The sequence below is a fragment of the Hydra vulgaris genome, chromosome 11, assembly GCF_038396675.1.
Source record: "Hydra vulgaris chromosome 11, alternate assembly HydraT2T_AEP".
In the NCBI taxonomy this organism is placed as follows: Eukaryota; Metazoa; Cnidaria; class Hydrozoa; order Anthoathecata; family Hydridae; genus Hydra; species Hydra vulgaris.
The window spans coordinates 358,279-382,500 of NC_088930.1; the positions used below are offsets into that span (position 1 = coordinate 358,279).

Sequence of the window (24,222 nt, forward strand, 5' to 3'; positions counted from 1 at the left end):
AAGTCACTGATTTTGAAGAAAAAGAGTCCTTAATATTCGGAAATCAAAATTTTAATTTTTAAATATTGTTAATTTAGTGAATTCTAATAATACTAGAGCTAAATTTGATAATTTTATTTAATTTTTTGGTTATTTTAAGTTTCAATAGTATACATAATTTTAAAACTTTTATTTGGCAAACAAGTTATTTCAGCAGATTTCAAATAAACATATTTTGACAATAGGTATTATGCACAAAGTGCAACAAGTATTATGCATGAAGTGACAACAGGTATTATGCACAAAGTGACAACAAGTATTATGCATGAAGTGCCAACAGGTATTATGTACAAAGAGACAACAGGTATTATGTACAAAGTGACAACAGATTAGAGAAAAAATAATTTGTAAAAATTGAAATTGGCATTTATTTTTGTTTTTATGGTGACAAACTTAAGCAACTTTACGGTATATATTCATTTTATAATTGTTATAAAAAAACTAATTATATTTTGTTAAATTTGATTGCGTTACTTAATGATTTTTGAAGAAATCAAACTATTGTTTTCAATTACAAAAATATTTGGTAGATATATAACAGCCATACTTCATAATAAAACTTTTAAATAATTTTATCAAATTTATTATCTAAAACACTGAAAATTTTAAAAACAAATACCTTCTGTTGGTTCAATATTTTTTACATTTCTTCCTTCAATCCCATTTTTATTTAATCCATCTGCTTTTGAATGATCAGAATCAGACTGATCAGAATCGTGACTTTGTTGTGAAAGCTTAGGTGCATGAGATCTCTGTTTACGTGCCTGATTAAATGTATTACAATAGCAACACTTGTATGCTAAAACATAAATTTTTATTAAATTTTAAATGTATAAAAATATTTTCACATTATTCATAATTTATATAATATTATTTCTATTCACATTAATATTTATACTAATATTAAAAATTAATACATTTAAAAAAACAAGATCACATTAACACATTTTTGCACCAAAATCAATTTTAAGGTCACACTTAATTTAAGAAAAACTTTATCAAGTTTCTTTAGGAACAATTATTTATTTTGATATTTAAATAATACATTTTTAGTTTATGTCCATGGGTTAAAATGTGTGTGGTTTCAACATGTTGTCTTTGTTTTCTTTAAATTAAATATATGCGATGTTTAACAAACAGAAAAGATTAGTTTGACCAAGCAGCAACCTTTGTTAGAAAGAGAAATAGATGGTGATGTTGCAATAGATGATGCAATCTTACAATGGTGAGACAGAGACTAATACTTTTTTTCATGCAATATTTTAAATACATTTAAAAAATTTTTAGACCTGCCCAAATATTACAAAAGTATTTCATACAAAAACGAACAACAGATCAAAAAGGGTAATAAAAGCATCGAACCAAGAATAAAAAATTAGCAAGCGCAATAAAAAAAGGCCATCATAACAGATGCTAATTTTGCAATTAACTATTAATGGATATACATTAGGGTGTCCCAAAAATATGTAGAAAAACTTTTTTTACTAAACTTCTCTTATATACCCAAAATTTATTGTCTATATAAAGGTAGAAGATAAATACATACTAAAAATATACACTCAGATAATTTTAAATGCTTACTGTAAAATTCCTAGATCTTTTTTTAGCTAGAAAAGATCAAAATTAAATAACTGACAGAATAATTCTTTTATTCAGAAAATAAATCTCATTATTATCATTAACTGACAGTATAATTCTTTTATTAAGAAATATATCTCATTATATATTATCATATAGAAAGCTTTAAATTTTCATAAGTTCCTTTTAAGTTACTTTCTTTGTTACTTTTTTTTTTTTCTTTCTCTTCTCTCTCGCTATTATTAATATATTTTGACGTTGTTCTTCTTTTCGAGAATATTTTAAAAAATCATTTATTAATCCGATGTTCCTTTCAGCACAGTCCTTAGTTTCACAAAGTCCTTTAACAAAATTTTCAAAAACACTATGATTCAGTTTTCAAGAAGTTGGGATGAGAATAAACCCAATCTTTGACTTAATATATGATTCCTAGGCATATAGATATAAGCTAGCTATCAGCAGTAACAAGCTCTGAAAGCTTGCTGTCTGGTAAGATTAAAACAGGATTAGGTTTTCCCATATTCATTTTTTCTAGCTCTGGAACTGGAAAGGAAATTAATGACTTCAAAATCTGATACTTTACAAACATTTCCAAGTGAGAGTCAACTAGTGAAAAAACAGCTACTGCTGGAGCAAGATACCACAAATGTTTATGAAAACTTTTAATCAAAGCATTGCCAACATCGGCATTAAATTCATCCTTGAGAACATATGCTGTTTTAAGTGCATTAAAATCATTAAGTACAGCATGTTGATCGTTTCTAGACTTGAGGTACCATGGAGCATAACAAACAGCAACAATAAAGACACGTTTCAATTTCCTTTTCATTTTTATCAGGTAAAAAGGTTATAATAGTGGATGTCATTTCTAGTGTAAGAATGAATGGTGACAAACTCCAGGTTGATGAATTTTAAATTCAACAAGCTTATTAGATTCAACACCAAGATAAAAAGCCAAATATTTTACAAGGTGATTATAGTCATTTCTTGGAAAAATTTTATTCTCCAACAAATATTTCGCATAATCTTTAGCTGCTAGCGCCAAGATGTGAAGCCTGCTACCTATTTCCAGCTTGCTCCAATCAAATTTTTTCAGTTCTGCAGTTCTTGAATTTACAGAGTCATGAGAAGTTTCCCAGTGTCTTTGGAAAGCTAAGTACATAAACTTGCTTGGATCCTTAGATTTAACTTTTGTGCCAGTAGTGCATGAGTCATATGGAGTTCATATATGTGGTGACAACACATAAACTAAAACAAACACTTATTAAGAATTCTACTAATTATTATTATAGCCCCATTTAGTCTACCTGTATTACTTGATGGAGTATTAGTACAGACTCCAATTATATTATCAGCTATTTCAAAATACGCTAAAATATTTTGAATAACAATAGCTTGATCTTTTCCTTTAGTGCTCTCTACAGCTATAATTCTAAGTAGGCGGTCATCTTTTGTATTGAATTCAGGACTGGTAACAGATATTGCAACCCTTTCCTTTTTAACTGTAATTTTTAACTTTTCATCTATTTCTTTTACTAACTTATTTTCAAAGTGCAAGATCAAATTCTTTCCCAACATTTCTTCATAATGGCTTGATCTGATGGTAACTTCTAAATTAAAAAAGATTTTTTTCTCTTTATAACCATAATTTTTATTTTATTATAAATATTTTGAATATAAAAAAAAATTTACCTAAATCTTCAATATACTTGAATCTACTTCTAGCTATTGAGCTTCTAGATATATTTAAATCATGAACATTTCCCCATAAAGTTTTAACAACAGCTCCTAGAAGCATTGTTTGTGAGCGAATGCTAATTCCGCATCTAACACTAATAGGTGTTGTAGCTAATAGAAGCTTGTTTCTGTCAAACTCTTTAACTATTCTGACTATATTGTGATTCTTTACTTCAACACGCTATTTCTGAACAGCTAGACTTAGATGTTAATTGACACTTTACCTTTGTGTGTGTTGGAAGCTGACTTTGATTGCTTTCTGGAAAATCGAAATCACTATCACTGGCAATTAAAGACTGGTAAGACGCAGAATTTCATTATTTCTCATTCTTTCATACCTTTTAATTCTCATTTCAACTCTTTGTTTCATATTAATGTCATACTTTTCACTAATCACACCTCTTCTTAATGTGTCTTTCAACTCTTTGTTTCATATCAATATCAGATTCTAAAACCAGCATCTTTCCATATATTAACAATTTTTCTTAGGCAGCATATCTCCATATTTTCATAACAGAAATCTTTGTCAAGGCAATCATATCCCTACTCCCACTCTTTGTTTTGCATGAAAAATTTTCCTGAGTAGACTTGAACCTTTTACTTTTTTCATTAATAACATACTGATAATACCGTAGAACTGTTTCTTTTGTTGGAAGTTGATGTTGAGGAAAAGTAGAAATCGGACTTCTGAGAAGGTAAAGTGGCCGTCATGGGTTTAAATTAACATTGTAGTTCAACTTTTTCATTTTAGTGATCTTTCTTTTCCCCATTTGTGATAAGAATTTATTATAAGTATTTATCTTTTTATAATTTTTAAAAACTAAACTGCTTAAAAGATTCTTTTGTCAAGAGTAACAATTTGATTAGTTGCTTTTTTATCAGAAAAAAATGATTGGTTAAAGTTTGTTTACGTTATCTAAAAAGGTAATCAAGATTGCCGCTTTCAAAGTTGATATATTTAAAAGTCGTTATTTTAAATAAAATAAAGTTAGTATATTCAAAAATCAATAATTTAAAAATAGCTGTTAGTCCAAAAAAAAAACAATTATCGATGTTTTAAAAACACACAATATATACTGTTTTTAAAATTTCCTAATATTTGGAACAGTGGTCAAGAAAAGTTTGTTAATGTATTACTAGTTGATCAGTTACCACCCATATCCTAATACAAACCTAACAGTTTTTAAAAAAAAAAAAATACAAATGTCTGAATGATGATGAAAAACAACAATAAAATCTGTTTTTTTAATTTCTACAGTTAACACTTAGAGTGATCTTATAAATCTTTTTTCAATACTAGTGGTCTTCTATAAGTGTTTAGACAAAGAATTTGATGTGTACAATTTTTTTTTTTCATATTTTTGGGACACCCTAATATACATGGCTTCTACAAAATGCCAAGAGTGAAAAACAATCTAAAATAGCAGAAGACTCAGTAGGACTATAGGTGAGAACTCAAGCCCCAAGCTTTAAAAACAAAATAAATATCGCACAGAATATAAGTTGCCTAATTTAAGAAATCAAAAAGAGTTTTTGTTAAAAGAGTACATAGTTGCTATCAACAGATAGAGCAGAAAAATATCCTCAGAAGAAAAATTTCTAAAAAAATTTATATAAATGGTATGGTAAAAGGGTTTGCAGAAACTGAAGTTGCCTATTTCAAAAGATTTTTTCAGAAAGTCAGAAATAAACACTCATATATATATATATATATATATATATATATATATATATATATATATATATATATATATATATATATATATATATATATATATATATATATATATGTATTAGGGTGGGTCAAAAAGTATAAAGTTTTAGCTGCCCAAATCAAACATACTAAAAAAGGTGCTCCTCCATTTCCTGAATAAGATAGTATAAGAATTTTTGAATAAGAAATATTTTTAGTGGTCCCAACTGACCCTTGAATATTTAATGGGCCCCTAATATTATCTTACAAAAATTGTTTCAAAAGTATGTCAACCTGGTACTTAAAAAAAGCGAAATTTTATGAAATTTTCAAAAATGGTTTTTATTTTTTATAAATATAACTATTTTAGATTTTATTGCATAAAAATGATTGTTTTTTAACAATTTTAAAAAAAGGTAAGTTTTTCAAGGTTTTTTTTATAAATTTTTCTTAAATAAAAATTTAAGAAAAATTTAAAAAATACTTTTGAAACAATTTTTGTAAGATAATATTAGGGGCCCATTAAATATTCAAGGGTCAGTTGGGACCACTAAAAATATTTCTTATTCAAAAATTTTAATACTATCTTATTCAGGAAATGGAGGAGCAACTTTTTTAGTATGTTTGATTTGTGCAGCTAAAACTTTATACTTTTTGACCCACCCTAATATATATATATATATTTTTTTTTTTTTATTTCACCTCCTTAAGGCCAAGAAGGCCACTACAAATGAGGAGGCTACTTGTGGTTATAACCCTCTCTCAACTCTATAACTCTGAAACACGAACCTTGACAAACAAGGCCGCCGCGCGGAGAAACAAGTTGTATATATACAACCCTTGGAATTAGGGTCGGCATTCTGCAATGCCGACCTAACTGCCGACCTGAAAGTATGCGAGATCAGCAAAAAATTGCCGACCTCGTTTTAATGTTTTATGGTTAGACCTTTGTATCAAATAATTTTTGCCGACCTGATGCCGACCTCAAAAAGATTGAGGTCGACAAATTATTGCCGACCTCATTTTTCTTAATTCCGAGGGTTGTATATATTTATATATATATTAAAGGTGCTTGGCAACCCAGAAACACAAAAAGAGAAAGAGGTGTTGATTACCTGGAAAACCCTGCAGTGTACTTGGTAACTTCAAATTATCCGGCAAATATACATAAATTGCAGGGTACCCATCATCTTCCAGTAATTTGCCGGAACACCTCTAATATATACCACCTGAAATGACCAAAATAGCTTTTTTGACCTCCCAAAATAAATTCTTGCCAGTCATGGTTGACCAGTTGAAAAAAATCAGAGATTTAAAAGCAAGGTTTGACAAGTAATAAGAATGTTATTTGGAAAACGCATATACTAAAATTTCGTAAAAACATTTAAATTTTGAAAAAGCGTTCAAAATAGTTTTCTTGTTTATGATATGCTACTTTAATTGCTAGCGGGTCATTAAAGCGGAAAATTTGAAAGCAAAAAGAAGTTAAGGCAAATTTTTTTTTTATCCTTTAATTTTTTAATACTGCCTGTTTTTATCACTTTAAAAACATTCCATTAAACTTACTCTTTATCAATAACTCAATATTTAAAAATAATAATTTATTAATAATTTTATATTATTAATTCTACATTTATACTTTTCTTTATACTAATTTTATATTATTAATACTTCTTAAAATATATTAGAGTATATATTAAATTTATCATTGTTAAAACTTTTATCTAATGATTATTGCATATTAATAAAAACTTGTAACTTTTCTGTTTTAACAACCCTGAACTCATTAATTCGTTTTTTTGATGAATGTTTTATACACGACGAAACTATATCTATTTGAATTTTTTTCTTCATTGATTTTATTTTTCTAATTGTGAAAACATTTTTCCTTAAATGATTGATTGAACCTTAATTCTTTATAAAAAAAATTGTTTTCGCATAGAATCATATATGATAACAAAGACATAACTTACAAATAAACTCAAACTCCTCTGCAAGTGCCATTCCATTGTGAGAAAAACATTGTTTACAAATTAAAGCATATCTGTTGCTAGGTCCATCACCTACAAAATACTCTGCAATCTGAAAATAAAAAATTAAACTGTGACAAATGTCGAGTTTTATTTTTTATGACAAGATAATGGATGTCATGTTGTTTTTTGTGACAATATATTGGATAACAGGGTGTTTTTTCGTAATAAGATATTGGATGCCAAATTGCTTTTTTAGTGACAAGATCATGGATGCTAATTTTGTTTTGTGAAAAGATATTGGATGTTTTTATTATGTTTTAACAAGGCATTGGATGCAAATGAGTTTGGATTCTCTGCAAAGGTGTTGTCCAAATTTTAAGTCATAAAACCAGTTTATTGTTGCACATAAAGATCTCGAGTTTCTACAACATTACAATAATCACACATAAATTTGTTTTCTTTTTTTGTCTTTTTTTATATATTGAAAAAGAATGCTGATAAAAAAGACTTATTCTTTTTTTACTTAATTTTTTGTTTTCATTTTAAAAAATGAGGCATTCATTTAAATAATTAGTTTAATTATTAAAATAATTAATTAAGTGTCAACAGTAGTAGAAGTGAAGAATATTTTTTACTATCGAAAAAATAAAATCCAGTGTTTCTCAGTTAACATACATCCTTTAATAATTGAAATTATAAGTTTTCAAGTTACTATTGTCAGTATGACATAAAAATGACTAAAATGGAAACAAGAATTAGTAGAATTGTTTAATTAACAATATACTGTGTTTCTTTCTCAGCTTGTTTTTTATGCAGTGTATATAAATAACAAAAATAAAATTTTTTTTAATTAAATACATTTAGACCAAAACCATACCTTATCAAATGCTGATCTATTTTGAGGCAGAATGGGAGCAGCTATTTTATATGGCGATGGTCCCTGTTGTCCTAAAAATTTATTTGGAGTTGGTCCTTGTTGTCCTAAAATTAGAAAATCATTTAATAGTTTTAATGTTTAATGCTATTTATAACACAAAAAAAAAATCCTCTTTGTAGTACTTTAAAAAGTTTTGATAAATATATTTTTAATACTTTAGATGACATTTTATAATTATAATGCATTTAAAAAGATTTCTTTTTAGTATTTTCAGGAGTTGATTGTTTAACCTTAAATAAGCAAAACATTAAATCAAATATAAAGTTTTCTCTTACTTTTTTTATTTTGAATTTTTTTTCGTTTTGGCTATTTAACTAAGAACTGGTCACTTCACCTTTCCCTGGTCACTTCACCTTTTACCTTTCAGAAAAACATCTCCAATAACTTATTGGTAAATTGAGTAGTTTTTACACAATTAACTTAACATAAAAATTTATACAAGTGCTTGCTTACCTTATATATGCTATATATAAGGTAAGCAAGTACCTTATATATAGCATATATAAGGTACTTGCTTGGGGTCAATATGTATATTATTCAGTTTGGAAAAAAGGCCAACATTTGGCTATAACGATTTAACTGGCAACCTAAAAGTGTCTGATGTTGGCAATTTTTTTGATGTAATTGTTAATGCAAAACTTTTGTTACAATTTTTTTACCTAACCAAAAGTAATTTAAGGTCAGCAATTAATTAAATTATTCTGTTAATAAAACCCCTTTACTTAATGATTATTAAAATCCCTTTAACTTACTCAATCTATTAGACAATCCTTGATACCATTACCCAAAATGATCCATTTCACAGTTGGCTTATTGATAGTAAATAATAAAAGATTTATAAATGAATATACAATTTATTGAGAAAACAAAACAAAAGCTTTTAATGTAACTTGGCCAAAACCAATACATAAACAAAAACATAGACCAACACTAACATATGTACATACAACACATGTTTGAGGCATTTACAAAACTGTTATGATAAACATGCGTAAGGTTTAAAGTAATTTTAATGGTGCTCAAATATAAAAAACTTTTAGCCAAATTAATGTATTTTCAGTAATTCTATACAACTCTGAATTTTTTAAAGAAATTTTATAATAAATAGTATTCATAGCTCTTGTTAAACTATAAATAAATTGAAAATTTTCAAACCAGTCAGAAATTTTTCTACTAAATTGAAGAATTGCATATTTAATAGAATTGTTTTTTTGAAAGTCATATTGATAGCTGAATAATAAATATTTAATAGTAAAATGATAACAAACTTCGATCAACAAAATTTTCTCTCAAATTTTAGAGAACGCAGAAAATAGTCATATTGGACAATAGTTACTAATGTTCTCAATGGCACTACATTTTATTATTGGCTTGACTTTCTCTTAGAGCAAAAGATAGCAGTAACATTTGTAAAAAAGTTTTATTGATGTTGAAAAACTATGTTAAAAAAATCTTAGAGAAATCTTTTAAAACACAAAAAAATCTTTTATCTTTGTTGCCATACCATCAGGGGCAACTGCTTTGTTGCCATACCATCAGGGGCAACTGCTTTGTTAGATTTTAACATCTTGAAGACATTTTCAAACTCTTCTAAAGAAAACTCAAAAGAATTTATGTAAAATTTTAGAGGGAAACATAGATTTGTTAAAACTGTTAGCATTGCATTAGGAATTATTTTGGCATGATTTGGTCCTACAGACACAAAATAATTATTAAATTCTTCTGTAATCTTTCATATTTATCATTGAAAAAATCATTATTAAGTTCAACTGTATTCAACAAAGAATCAGATGTAAACTTTTAGCTTCAAGTAACATTTATTATTATAAATTAAGTTTAGTTGGTTTAGAATTTAATTAACATTTAATTAGTAAAGTTGTGTAATAGTTTCTTTTTTGTTGCTTTTTCTTGAGATGGGTAAATAGCATAATTTTTATATGCAACTTTATTTTAATTTGCTTTAGGTTTTTACAAGTATTTAATTCTACCTAATGTTAATTTTTTTTTTTTTGAGCAAAAAAATGTAGGAAAAAAATGCTACTGCATATATATGAGATAAGTAAGTATTTCAAGACTGAACATTGTTATTTTAATACAAACATTTTTTATATAGCCTATTTGGCTTATCTTCTAAGAAGTATTTGTAACCATGGTAAATTTATCAACTGTAAATTTTAACTATAAGTCATTACTAGAGCAAGTTTTAGATTTTTAAATTGCATATATTACCTGGTAAAACTAATTGCATATATTACCTGATGAAACTAATTATTTAACCTTTTCTTAAAATACACATCATTTTTAAATTATTACCTAGTGAAACTTTTTGAGATCATTTCTTAAAATTCACATTATTTTTAATTATTACCTGGTGAAACTAATTGTGGACCATTTCTTGAATTAACAATATTATTAGACGTGACTTGGGGAGGTTTGTTTCTTAATACTGGTGTAACTTGATTGGTTGTTATAGTTGTTGTTAGCATTTTATTATCTAAATGTTTCAATTTAGATAAATTATTAAAATTAAAAATGAGTTCAATTAAAAACTTTTAATAAAAATAATAAATGTATAAAAATGTTTTACAATCATTTTGAAAAAAAGAAAGTTTTTTTTTTAAATCTTTAAACATACCTGAATCCTTAGATGGAGTTTTATTTTCTGTAATAGAAAAATCTTGCTGTAAAAAAAATAAATTACAATTAAAAGTATATAAATTTAAAAATATTCAATTAAATTTGTTTTAACATAAACATTTACTTTTATTTTTTTTTTAACTTAATTTAAAATTATTAAAAATAATTAAAAATTAAAATTAATAATTAAAAATAGAAAATTTTTATTAAGCTCTTTGAATGCTAATAAAAAAAAAATAAAAAAATAAAATAACAACATTTTTCTTCATTTAACTCTAGTTAGCATTGTACAACTCTAGTTAGCATAAAAATGCTAACTAGAGTTGTACAATGCTAACTAGAGTTATGCTAAGCTAGAAGTAAAAAAAAAAAAGACAAACAACAATTTCCAGTTTTTTATGTGGACATTAATGCTATTAAATTCTACCCCTTCATAAGGAGATAAGAGGAGAGATTTTAGACCTTACAAAATTATAAGGATTAAAGCCTGTGTTTTAAAACTTCCCCCCTCAGTCCTTTTTAAAACAAAATATTGAGAAAAAAAACATAATATAGACGGAAAAAAAATTTTTTTCAGTTTTTTCCTTATTTTTCCCAGACCAGTGCCACAATCTCTGGTCTTTTTACTTATGTTAAAGTTTACATTTTGTTTAGTTTTATCCAAAGTTCTGAATTAGCATTTAGTATTAAAAGACATTTATAGGATATATCTACTTTAATGTATTATTTGATAAACAAATCATATTTTGATAAAACAGCGGGAAATTATAATTATTTTACAAACAATTTTTGTGGTGGCGAGCGTACAATACTTTAGTTACTCTTAAAAGAGCTATTTAATTTAAAACTATTTTATTTGAGAAAATTTAAATACATAAAAAACATGGTTTTAATTTTATTTTTATGCTTATTACACTATTTGTAAATATTGACAATTGATTGTTTAAAGTATTAAGGATTGATTGTTTAAAGTAATAATGGTTGATTGTTTAAAGTATTAACAATTTATTGTTCAAAGTATTGACAATTTATTTTTTAAAGTATTGCTAATTGATTGTTTAAAGTATCGATAATTGATTGTTTAAAGTATCGAGGATTGATTGTTTAAAGTTTGACGACTGATTGTTTAAAGTATTGGCGATTGATTGTTTAAAGTATCGCTGATTGATTTTTTTAAGTATTGATAATTGATTGTTTAAAGTATCAACAATTGATTGCTGGAAGATGACCTTTTGTATTCATAAAATCAGTTTATAAATCTATTTCAATGGACTGTTTAAGAAACATTTGTTAAAAATTCTGATTTTAAATTGCCTGATATAGTTGCATTATAAAGGTATATGAAACCATTTTTAAGTGATGCACTAGCAGAAGTGTAATATTAAAAGTCACCGCAAGGGAGAAATACATTTTAATTATGACTACCAACTTGGTATGATATTTGTGTTAATGACTATTTGAGTGCATAAAAGCACTGACAAAAAATAACATATGAGAAATATGTATTAGATCTCTTGTGGCAGTAAAAAGCATTGAAACAAGGAAATTTTTTACTGACCTAATGACTACAATTTAATTCCAAGCACTAAAAGGTATAATACTAAACTGTCTTTTGCATTTTTATTAAAAGAAACAAGATTCTAATTCCATAGATAAAAAATATAACATTACTGTTTCAAAGTTACCATCAACAAACCAGTGAAATGAAAAAACCTTGATTGAAAGCCCTGATTGAAAAAACCCTGATTAAAAACTTATCTTTTATGCTCCAATTCATTTTGCACATACCATTATTTTTCGTTGGGTTATAAATGTATAATAAAAATGCCCCAGCCTTAAAAATATTTTACAAATTGGTTAAAAAGCTCACAAAACTTGATCTATTTCTTTATACTTTGTTGCTTATAACAAAAAAATTCAAAAACCTTTGTTGAAGTGGTATTTTGCTTCAGCAACCTAAAAAATTAAAATTAAAATCAATATATAGATATATTAGAACCAGTTCCACAAGTAAAGTCTGGCACTTCTGCTGATAACAGTTATGTTCCGGATTTAACAATCATTTCTGATAAAACTATCAAAAAAACAAACAGCTAGCTCTTTATGTGAAGTACTTTAAAAAGTTAAAAAAGGAATTTGAGAAATTTAAAATGAAGCTTGAGAATGCAATTGTAACTGGCTAATCACAGCCACAATTTTCTCAAGTGTTGCTCAGTGAGAACAAAGATGCTGTAACTGAACTTGTTTCAGTAAAGACTTGTTTCGAGGAAAGTAATTTTTTAGGACAAGTCCTTTCGCTTGCAGTTAATAATCATAACAAGTAAACTAAAGTAAAAACAAAATAAATAGTGTAAGAAATAGATTGCAAAAAATATCAATAAAAAATACATAAATTGCAGAACTTTCCAAACTAAAAAAAGTATAAGATAAACTTGTCAAATGACTTAGGAAAAAATATTTTTTGAAATTTTGTACTTTTGCAAGGTTTGCTAGACAATGTAGCTTATGGAGCAATATAAATAGCGCAAGATGTAGCTTATGGTGTAAATCAGTTTAACAATGAAGAAAATCAAAATCTAGCTAATGCCATTTTAATGATGCAATGGAAGATGTTTAAAGCCTACCTGAAACATCAAATCTGTGAAACATCATGAAACATCAAATCTGTGAAACATCATGAAACATTAAATCTGTGAAATATCATGAAACATCAAATCTGTGATGTACAGCAAAACAATGGCTGTTGAGCTTCTTGATGAGAGATTTTGGGTGATTTTGTTAAACTTTGACATATAAATTCTAAGAAGACTAAAAAGAGTAATTTGAAAAGAAAGAAATGTTTTTCTTTCACGAAAATGGTTAAATTAGAAAAAAAAACAAATTTCAGAGCTGTGTATAAAGACTTTGTTCTAACTAAAACTAAAAACTAACTTTTATTTTTAAAAATCTATATGCTAGGTAAGATGTAAGTATTTTATAATGGAAACCTCTACATAGAAGCCCTCTACAAAGTTTGAAAAGCAAAACAATTCTTCCTTGAAAGATATGATTACAACTATGTATATTATATTATTACATATATATATATGCTTATGTTAGGGATCAATACCTTGAAATGTATTGATTCCCTACATAAGCAGCTATTATTCTCAGTTTTTTTGATTACATGTGGAGATACTTCCAAAGGGGTAAAGTTGAAAATTTGAACTTTAAAAATGTGACATTCCAATCTTCAGTTTATATTGTTAAGCTCAATAATTTAACTTGCAAAAGTTATACTGCCCCTGCAATTTATAAAAAATAACAACTTGAGAGATATATTAACACTCTAAAGCTTTATACACAAATTGGTTATGCTTAGTCACACTACTGTAGCCAAATCAGGACAAGACTTTCTTGTAGTAAACAGGGCAAGACTTTCTTATGTTGAGAGAATGAATGTCTCAAACTAAAATTCTTCTCATTACCTGGTATTATTTTATTAGGTTAACTTGTATATATTCAAATACCCAATGTACAAATTTTGCTTTTCTGGGGATTTAGGATAATTATTATTAATACATTACATTAAAAACAGTATTTTGTTTTAAAAAGTTAAAATGCTTGGTTAGGATGTATTCTATGTGTATTAGGTGGTTGAGTTGTAATATTTAGTTGGAAAATTATTCTTTTCTTGGGACTTAGGATAAATATTATGCAATTTCCTTAAGCTTTAAATATAATTTTCAGGTGGAATAAACAAAAAAGAGTGGAGAAGTTGGCAACACCTTTTTATAAAAAGATTAATTTAACTGATTGCATAATTTATGCTACTGATGATGTGAGACAATAAAGATGATGATTCAAAAGACAATACTCAACTAATTGCAAAGGAGCTGGAAGTTGACTTTTAAAATAGTAATTAGATTGTTGTTGCCAAAATATGCAATGCTAGCAATAATTAAAAATGGAAAAAAAAAAAGTAATTCTAAAAAATCATTTTTTTGAGTATTGATATCTATTTTATGGAGATATAAAATGATTCATTTTTTCTTTATTTATTATTATTTTATGGAGATTTTATGAAAATTTTACTAACCACTTCGAAACCATTAAACATAAGAAATGTATTAGACAAGGAATACTTCTCTAAATAAAACTCGAAATGAAAAATTCTTTTTACTTTGCAGGAGCAAAACGTTTTAACAAGGTACCTTCGGATATTATAAATATAGCAGAACTATCATTATTAAAAAAAACTAAAATATTTTAAAGCAGCAATAACGTACACTTTACTAATTTTAATACATATTTATACTTTTTGTTATTATCAGATTATCTTAATTTATGTTCTAAGTTTTATTTCTTAAACAGGACACATGTGGATAACAGTTTTTATAACTGAAAGTGTATATCCTGTATATATATCGTTTTAATAATATTTAATCATAAAAACACAAAATTATTAGTTTATTAACCATATTAACTACATAGAATATTTAGGAAGCACCCATTCTACATTAAATACAACTCAACCACCTATTTTACATACAATATAACCTTACCAAGCATTTTAACTTTTTAATTGTTTTTAATATAATGTATTTTGGATTAAAATACTATACTTTATGTAACATACTATTGGATTTTACAGTTTTCCATAATGCCATCTCCATGGTTACAATTTTGTATATACTCTTTTCATAACTTTATTTTCTGCTTCCATACTAATGACAAACTTTTCTAAATTTGAGTAGCTTTTCCTACCTACCCTTTCTATTGATTCTTCATTCCTACTTTTTTAATACTTTCCTAAAAGTTAGTTAAACACTTGCAGCAGCTTAAAATATCACTTTTTTTGAAAAATATGATAAGTTGCATTCACTCTGCAGGCCTAGAGAATAGTGCAAACAAATAAAACAAATTATGAACCATTTTACTGTGGAAGTTCCATATATAGACATCCACCAAAAAAAATCAAAGACCTATACTCTATCTTATGACATAATTTTAGCCTTTTAAGTGCAATGCTTTTTTAGTTTAAAATGAGACCGTAAAAATAAGATTATACTATATTGTGAAAAAATAAATAAAAAATTCTCTCTACCAGGTACAAAACTGTCATGCTTGGGACTGTGCTTATATCTTCATATATTGTTTTTGGAGATTAAAATAAGTTATTAATATAATCACTTAATAAAGTATCCTAACATCTTCTAACATCCATGTAAGCAGTTTGTGTGGTGCAAGAATCTGATTTGTAACTACTGCTCGTAGACTTGCTATTGCATCTTCTATTATAGTTCCTCTTCCACTACTTAGGTTCTCCTAAGAACCTAAGTAGTGGAAGAGGTACTATATAACAAGAGAACCTATATAACAAACACATAATTTCATCAAGTCTTTATAATATACTGAAAGGCTCTTAAGTAAAGCAGCGCATATCAACTTAACATTTTGATAATAAGAACATCGAAAAACTTAGTGACTTTTAACTGTCAACTATGATGCAACACTGAATCCAACTTTGTGTTTAAAACTCAAGATGAAGTTCCTTTAAACAGATTAATATTAAGCATTTTTGCTTATGAATTTTTACATAATTTATACACACAGAAGACTGCGTATAAACCTGATGATGCTGACCGCTATAGGTCAGCGAAATATTGTAAATATATAATTATATCAAAATATATTTAAAACAAAAAGTTTATACGCAGCCTTCATAATCAAATTCAACAAATATAAATATTGTATAACAAGAATATGATTTTAAAAGATTTTATATGCACAGAAACAGTCTTTTATTCCTGGACATTGTCTTGTGAACTCTTCAGATTCATAAACTTCAATGACTTTCTTTTTAAAAAGGAAATCTTTCAAAGGTTACCTTTTTTAGTGTCAGGTTTAGCAAGTATCCTTTTTTTAATTTTCCAACTTTAGGGTTTTCTTAATAAGATATTCTTAAACTGAAATTTTTTTTAATTAACTATCAGTAGTTAATTAGAATTAAACTGAAGAACTGAACATTTTCTTCCTTCAAACTCATTTTTACTTTTTTTTTTCCCCAAAAGGTTTGTTTAAATCATTATAGTTCATGCATATTTTTCAATACTATATTGTTCTTTTTCTAATACTATATTTTTTGAGTCTATATCCAATGCTGATGGTACTAGGTTTGTCGTACTTGTATCCAGTTTTTTAGTTTTTACTTTCCACATCTCGAAGTTTCCAAAATTTTTATAATTTTTAGCAACTATGGGGTACAATAACTTGAAAACTGTCTAAAATTAGTTAAAAAGAAATGCAAAAATATTTGGGTGAAAAACTATCAGAAAATCAACTACTTTATTTACATAGTTATGGTCTGTCAAAAATCAAAAAAATTGTCATATCAAATTTTTACAATTTTGGGCAATATTGATTTGATTATAACTTTTGAAGGGTTTAGCCAACCAAGTTGAAATTTTCAGGATTGTATTTTTTTTTCATAAAAACTGTGGGTGATCAAAACTTGAAGCAAATTTAAGGTGGTATCCTGAGACCACTAGGTGATTTGATATGCAATGGCTTAACTTTAAGTTGTATTATGAGGATAATTTTTTTTAAATGGTTTTAAAGATTTCATGGAAAAGAAAAAATGATTTATTAAACAGTAGTCAGAATCCATTTAATACTTAAAATAGAAAAAAAAACATAAACAGATTTTTTAAATTACCTCTACAAGTTTCCTTTTAGGATCAAATCTTTGCAAAATATCTTTGGCAACTTTGTATGTTTCTGTTTCCATTACATTTTCTAGCTACACAAAAAGTTTCACAAATTTTAATACAATGGTCAAGGAATAAAAAAAAAAAACAAGAAAAAACAATACAATAGTAAAAAGCAAGCAAAGTAAGTCAGTGGAATATTATTATATTCTGCAAACCTTTTTTTACTTGAAATGGTAACTTATTTTCAGAAAAAGTAAAGAAAAATTTTTGTAAAAAATGTCATTTGTATATAAAACTGCCCGCCAAACCTTAACTCTCTATAAATATATGTAATGAAGACAACCTCACACACTTCCCCTTTTTTTTTCCTTATTCATGATGACAGAAACTTAAGTGACATTTTATGTACAGCTAAGTCTATTTGTAATAAACCATTTTCATTTTAAAAAATTTTACCACTCTTTGGCACTCTTGTAAACTAAACTTGCTCTAACCATATTCCACTAAACCATTGGATTATATATTTTTATCAAACCATTGGATTATATATTTTTGTTAAACTATTGTTTTATAAGGGTTAGTGAGAGTTTATTAGTGAGATATTTCTATCATTAATAATATTTTATTTCTATAAATATTGAATCTATATAGCAGCATAAGAAATTAACAAATCAAAGGGTAAGTGAGAATTTATTAGTGAGATATGCGAAATTGATGACAAATCAAAGGATTACATTTTTGTAAACAACATAATCTTGTCATGGTTATGAATAAGCCTAATAACACTGATAAAAGGTCATACAAAAAAACTAATCAAAAAAATAAAAAACTTTATTTATTGATAACCCATTATTTTTACAACTAACATGTAAGGTAAAGTGGGGTAACATTGATACATCTTACAATTTTTATAAATATGTGTGTGTGTATATATATATATATATATATATATATATATATATATATATATATATATATATATATATATATATATATATATATATATATATATATATATATATATATAAATATATATGTATATATATAAATATATATATATATATATATTTATATATATATATATATATATATATATATATATATATATATAATATTTATATATATATATATATATATTTATATATATATATATAAATATATATATATATAATATATATATTTATATATAAAAAAAATATATATATATATATATATATATAAATATATATATATATATACAAATGTATATAAAAATATATATATATATATATATATATATATATATTATATATATATATATAAATATATATAAGTATATACAGTGTTCGAAGTGTGGCGAGATGGGGCAGGATGTTATCCCGTCACCTCTTTATAAAGTATAAACCATCCCACGTTTTTAGATTCCATAGTTTTTAACTTTTGTTGTTAATAGATAAATCTTTTGCAGCAGTAAATACCGCCTCAAAAACTTCATAAAAATTTAATTTTGCTATAGTGGCAGTAAATTATTATATTTAGATCATACTTAAATTATGTTTATTAAATACACAACATTATTAAGTCTAGTATATAGTTTTTCTTTCAACAATATGAATGAATAGATTAAATGATGAAAAAATTTTATTAAAAATCAAAATCAAACTATTTTTGGGCGTCACACAAAAAAATACCAAATCTGTATCAAAAAACAACAATAAAAGCCAAAAATATTTTTTAAAAAACTGATTAATCAAAATTTAATAAAATTTTAGAATTTTTGGAATAAAAACCAAATAACACTTTTGGAATTTACTTTTGTGGGCAAACACTGTCTGATTAATGGCTTAACATAAATGAGCAAATTTTTTATCATTTTTACCTTTGCTATATTAGACAGATCTTTGTCTGCTAATGCAAGAACAACTATTTGTTCATCTAAATGCAATGTGTGGCGTTTTAATTAGAGCATTTAGGACAGCTTATAAGGACTAATTACCCAAGCCTTGTCAAGTCAAGTCATTACCTATTTCAGCTTATTAGGGGTTACCCATTAATTATGTTAAGAAAATAGGGCAAGGGAGGGCTAAAATTTTTAGACAATTGTTGAAAAGGGAAAAGATGGGGAGGTCAAGACAAGTTGACATCAACCTGCAGCTTGTAAGCCTTTTTTAAGATGTTAAGATGCAATTCTTTAGCTCCATGCACAAATATTAATATAATATTGAAATAAAGATGTTGGTTGCTCTTTATAAAATGAAAAATATTGTAAATTGTAACTTTTGGCTCTTCTGTTTTCCGCCTGCTTTATACTATTTTTTAAATGCATTTTTTGTTATATATTATAAATAGTTAGTTTTCACTGTGATATTAGATTAGGTTGAAAGTAAAAGTGGTAAGGATTGGCACATTCACGATTTGTGACTCTGCACTGTACATAAATTATGATAAATATTTAACTCTATTATTGCACTTGATTCATTTAATATATAAAGCAAAACAAGAAAAATTAAGAAAAATTATAAAAAATAAATTAAAAATAATAATAATAATATTAGTGAAATAATTAATTGAGAAAAATAAATTATAATTTATTACTATTTATCTTAAAAAATAAACTTAAAAAAATAAATCAAGGTAAAGGGAAAAAAATAAAAAAACTAATATATCGATAAAAAAACGGAATTAAGAAAGAAAAATGGGGAGGAGGAGGGGGTTTAAGGTTATTGAGTGTTGATGTAGTTTTTTAGGAGGAGGAAAAAGGTCTATATAAGTTTGACAAGTTGTTTACAAGAGGGAGGGGAAGGTAAAAATTTCCTGTAAATTGTTGACGTAATTAATGGATAGCTACTTAGAACTAATTACCTAAGCCTTGCAGGTGCATGATAAACATTACCCTGATGACCATGCACCTGACCTGTCTAAAAACCTAAAAACATTAGGTCATCATGATCACCCTGCTACTGGTAACATGTAATCCAGTGCAACCTGTTACATGCCCTGCTGCCTTGTAGGATTCACTTGCTAAGCAAAGCCTGGAAGAAGTGTGCTTTCTGTCATCAATACTATCTAATATTTTTTTAGCATATGGTAATGTATATATGTATGTATATGTGTACATATATATACATATATATATATGTATATGTATATATGTTTGTTGGCTTTGGGAAGAGCGGAAGGAAAAAAGTGATTCTTACGCCAACACATACGTCACTTTTAATTACTTTTGACTTTCGTCCAACATTTTCGTGTTGGACGAAAGTCAAAACCATTAATTTAATTACAAATTAATTGTTATATAAAAAAACCACAAAAACGCAAATTTAATTGACCAGAATGTTTTAAACATTCTGAATGTTTTTAAAACATTCTGAATGTTTTTAACAATATAAACAATGTTTTTATTTTTATTTTTTTTAATAAAATGTTTTTATTTTTATTTTTTTTAATAAAATGTTTTTATTTTTATTTTTTTTACTGTAAATCATGCGCGGAGTGTTGCTACATCGACTATCTTATAGCCTGACTCGCAATGGAGTGCTGCTACATCGACTGACAAATAGCCTGACTCGCAAGGGAGTGCTGCTACATCGACTGACAAATAGCCTGACTCGCAAGGGAGTGCTGCTACATCGACTGACAAATAGCCTGACCCGCAAGGGAGTGCTGCTACATCGACTGAGGGTTTGGTTGGGGCAGGCAGTCTATCATTATTAAAAAAAAAAATTCCGGTCTTGCATTTTTGTTCATTCATTTCATTCATTCTTGCACCCTAACCCTAACCCTAACCCTAACCCTGACCCTGAAAAAACTTTCGGACAACATCTAAGGGTTCTATATATATATATAAATAAATTATGTTAGTGTATTCTACAAACAGAGTGGAAAACATTCTACACTGTGTTTCACCATCAGTAGGTTCATCAGGAAGAATCTTCCTGATGAACCTACTGATGGTGAAACACAGTGTAGAAGAAATCAAAAATTAGATAAGTGTTTTTACTAATTTATATATATATATATATATATATATATATATATATATATATATATATATATATATATATATATATATATATATATATATATATATATATATATATATATATATGTATGTATGTAAGTATATATGTATATATATATTTTTTGCCTTTTATATAGTTGGAGTTGTCTTGGAACCTGTGTTAGCTTCCCTGTAATTTATTATATATGTATGTATGCATCTAAACCTCCGGTGCAATGTTTACTCACCCGTAAGTTGCTAATTGTATGTTTGTGTTCAGTATGAATCTCTGGCGTGGTGTTCACTCACCTGTAATTTACTTTATGTATGTTTGGGTTCTGTTTGAAATCTTTGATGCAGTTTATACTCAGTAACCAACTAGTTATTCCAACTAAAAAACTTACGCTCCCCTATATCTCTAGTATTCTGTTAGATGTAATGTTTTTCCTAATGCGTTCCAAAATAATTCCACAATGTTCCAAAGTGCTGCTAACAAGAAGTAACTTTTAACTGCTCCATGTCGAGTCAGGTTCAAGAGCATCACAACCAACCTGCTACTGGTACCATGAAACCCAGTACTACCTGTTCCATGTCCTGCTGCCCTGTAGGGTCTTTTTTTTAATTAGGCAAATACTTGGAGAAACAAACTTCAATTGAAAAATCCCCTGCCTTGGAGCTCTTGGTTGAATAAAAGCTAGAGATTGAGTCTTGATAAAAATACTCATTTTGGGCAGATGTTAATTGCATCTAGTTAAAATTCCCCTGTCTTAATACTCTTGATTGAGTAAAGGCTAGAGATGATGTTTCGTTAAGTCAAGTTCTCTTCATATCTAAATCATACAAAAAGTAATCCTAAATATTAAACATAAAAGACTAGTCTCCCCACCTAATATTTTTAATATATCTTTTAAAAACATTCGTGGACTGCAAAGCAATATTCAATCAGTTAAATCTAACCTCTCACAAAATTTACCAGACTAGCTTGCTCTTTGACTAATTCAAATTTGACTATTTTTTCTTCAGATCTCAGTGTCAATGGGTACTATCCTTTGATTCACAAAGAATTCAATAGTCATATGCTTGCCTTGGGGATACACATAGGCACCAATTCATCTATTCAAGCCTTCTGTTATTAACATCTACATTTTTTGTCTTGTATGTCCACGCATAAGTTTTTTGTTTTAGACAACTTGGTCACGGCTGTTTGCAAGTTTTTTTATATTAAGCAATTCAATACTTAGAGAAAAAAATAAATTTCAAAAACAAAGAAAGCAAAATCAGCAAATAGGAAATTAAAATAAAACTAAGTAGAAAAAAATAAGAAAAAATAATTAAAATAATCTGTGTATTGTTTTTTTTTTGGGTGGTTGTTATTTTCAGCAAGGAAATTGGATAAGGCAAAGCAAAAAAAAAAAAAACCTTTAAGTCGACATTAAAAAGAATGATTTTTTGATATTTGATTTGATTTTTGGAATTTTGGATTTTTGGAAAGTGGAAAATGAAAATATAAATTTCTAATTGTTTGCAAAATATTTTTTTATAATTTTAATGTAACAAGTATATATTGTCCTTATATAAATACATCTATGTAATGCATGCGTATATGTTTATATACACTCATGTTTCTTTTTCATGTATGCTTATACATGAAAAAAATCTACCTCATAGGCAAACGACCATGACCAAGTTGTCTAAAATAAAAAAATTATGTGTTATTTCCCAGGAAACTAACATGTCTCCTGGGAAGGCCTGGGTGATGGTTTTTAAGTTAAATATTTTTGGGTACTCTGGTCATGATTTAAGTTAAAGAGAACTAAAGCCATAAAAGCCGAGAACTTAACTGAATCAAAGATAGAGCAAGGCACCCCAAGAAATGTAGTTACTTCAGTCCTGCTAACTAACTTAAAATCATAAATTAGTGCTCCTTATTTGTGCTTGACAATGCACACCAAAAGCACAAACAGAGATACAATCTATGTGCAATCTATTGTTTTTTTACTCTAGAAGGCAGGTGTAAAGAAAAGCAAAATTTGCAAAGCAGTGGAAGGACAGCCTCATAATTCAAATGTTTACTGGATTATCGAAAATCTTGAAAGGTGTGGAAATAATAAACTAAAGCAGACAGGCCCAAGAAGATTTGCAAGAACTGAAGAACTTCTGTTGATTGTTGAAAGTGCAACAAAATCTAAATTGATCAAATCTAGCTTAGCTAGAGGTTTGGGCCAAGAATAAGTGTGGTAATGATCCGTGGGCCTCCATGCAAGATTCTGCACCTGCTCATAGTATCAAGAAAACCGTGGCCTTTCTCTAAGAGAATATTTCTCACTTGTGACCATCGGACATGTGGCCCACTTTTACCCCAGATATGAACACCATGTTGTATGATGCAAATTATCAAATTATTAGTGATGTATAACAAATGGTTTTTAACATATTAAAGTTTTTTTTTTTTTGTGATAACCTGCGCACCCCTGTATATCGAAAATATGTAAACTAAATATAAAAAAATATAAAACAAAAGAAAAAATTAATTAAAATAAATGTTATAGCACTTTGAAATAAAATATTAAGCCACAAAATAATAATCTATTTTAAAACATCTTACTATTCTTTTCTTTTTTTTTTTCAAGTTATCCAGCGTTCTAGCTAAATATATAAATTAGAAAAACTATTAAAAAACTTTTCAAGCTACCAAAAGTTCTTGTTAGAAACATAACATTAAACAAACAAACAAAAAAAACTGTTTTAACATATCAACTATTTTATAAACAATTTTAATATATCAAAAACTAGATACTCTCATTCTTATCCAAATCTTAGAATTATTTTTCAATGAAATGAATATATTACAATCTTTGAAATTAAAAAAAAAAAAAAAAGAATAAAGAATCCATGCATACTTAATCCTAAAGGTTTTTAACTCTTAATCAGAGTGTTATGGTGAAAATGCTCAC

The 24,222-nt window shown here is 26.8% G+C and overlaps 1 protein-coding gene across 1 annotated transcript in view; it reads right to left on the bottom strand.

Annotated features, from left to right (window-relative positions):
* Positions 1–24,222, bottom strand: part of LOC100206114 (endoplasmic reticulum junction formation protein lunapark-A) — a 61,218-nt gene that overhangs the window by 10,443 nt on the left and 26,553 nt on the right. The window contains exons 6-12 of the mRNA XM_065809746.1: positions 23,874–23,914; positions 17,292–17,375; positions 10,593–10,638; positions 10,326–10,451; positions 7,898–8,001; positions 7,021–7,129; positions 659–838 (exon numbers count right to left, since the gene is read on the bottom strand). Coding sequence (XP_065665818.1) covers positions 659–838; positions 7,021–7,129; positions 7,898–8,001; positions 10,326–10,451; positions 10,593–10,638; positions 17,292–17,375; positions 23,874–23,914 — 690 coding nt within the window. The remainder of the gene's footprint in view (positions 1–658; positions 839–7,020; positions 7,130–7,897; positions 8,002–10,325; positions 10,452–10,592; positions 10,639–17,291; positions 17,376–23,873; positions 23,915–24,222) is intronic.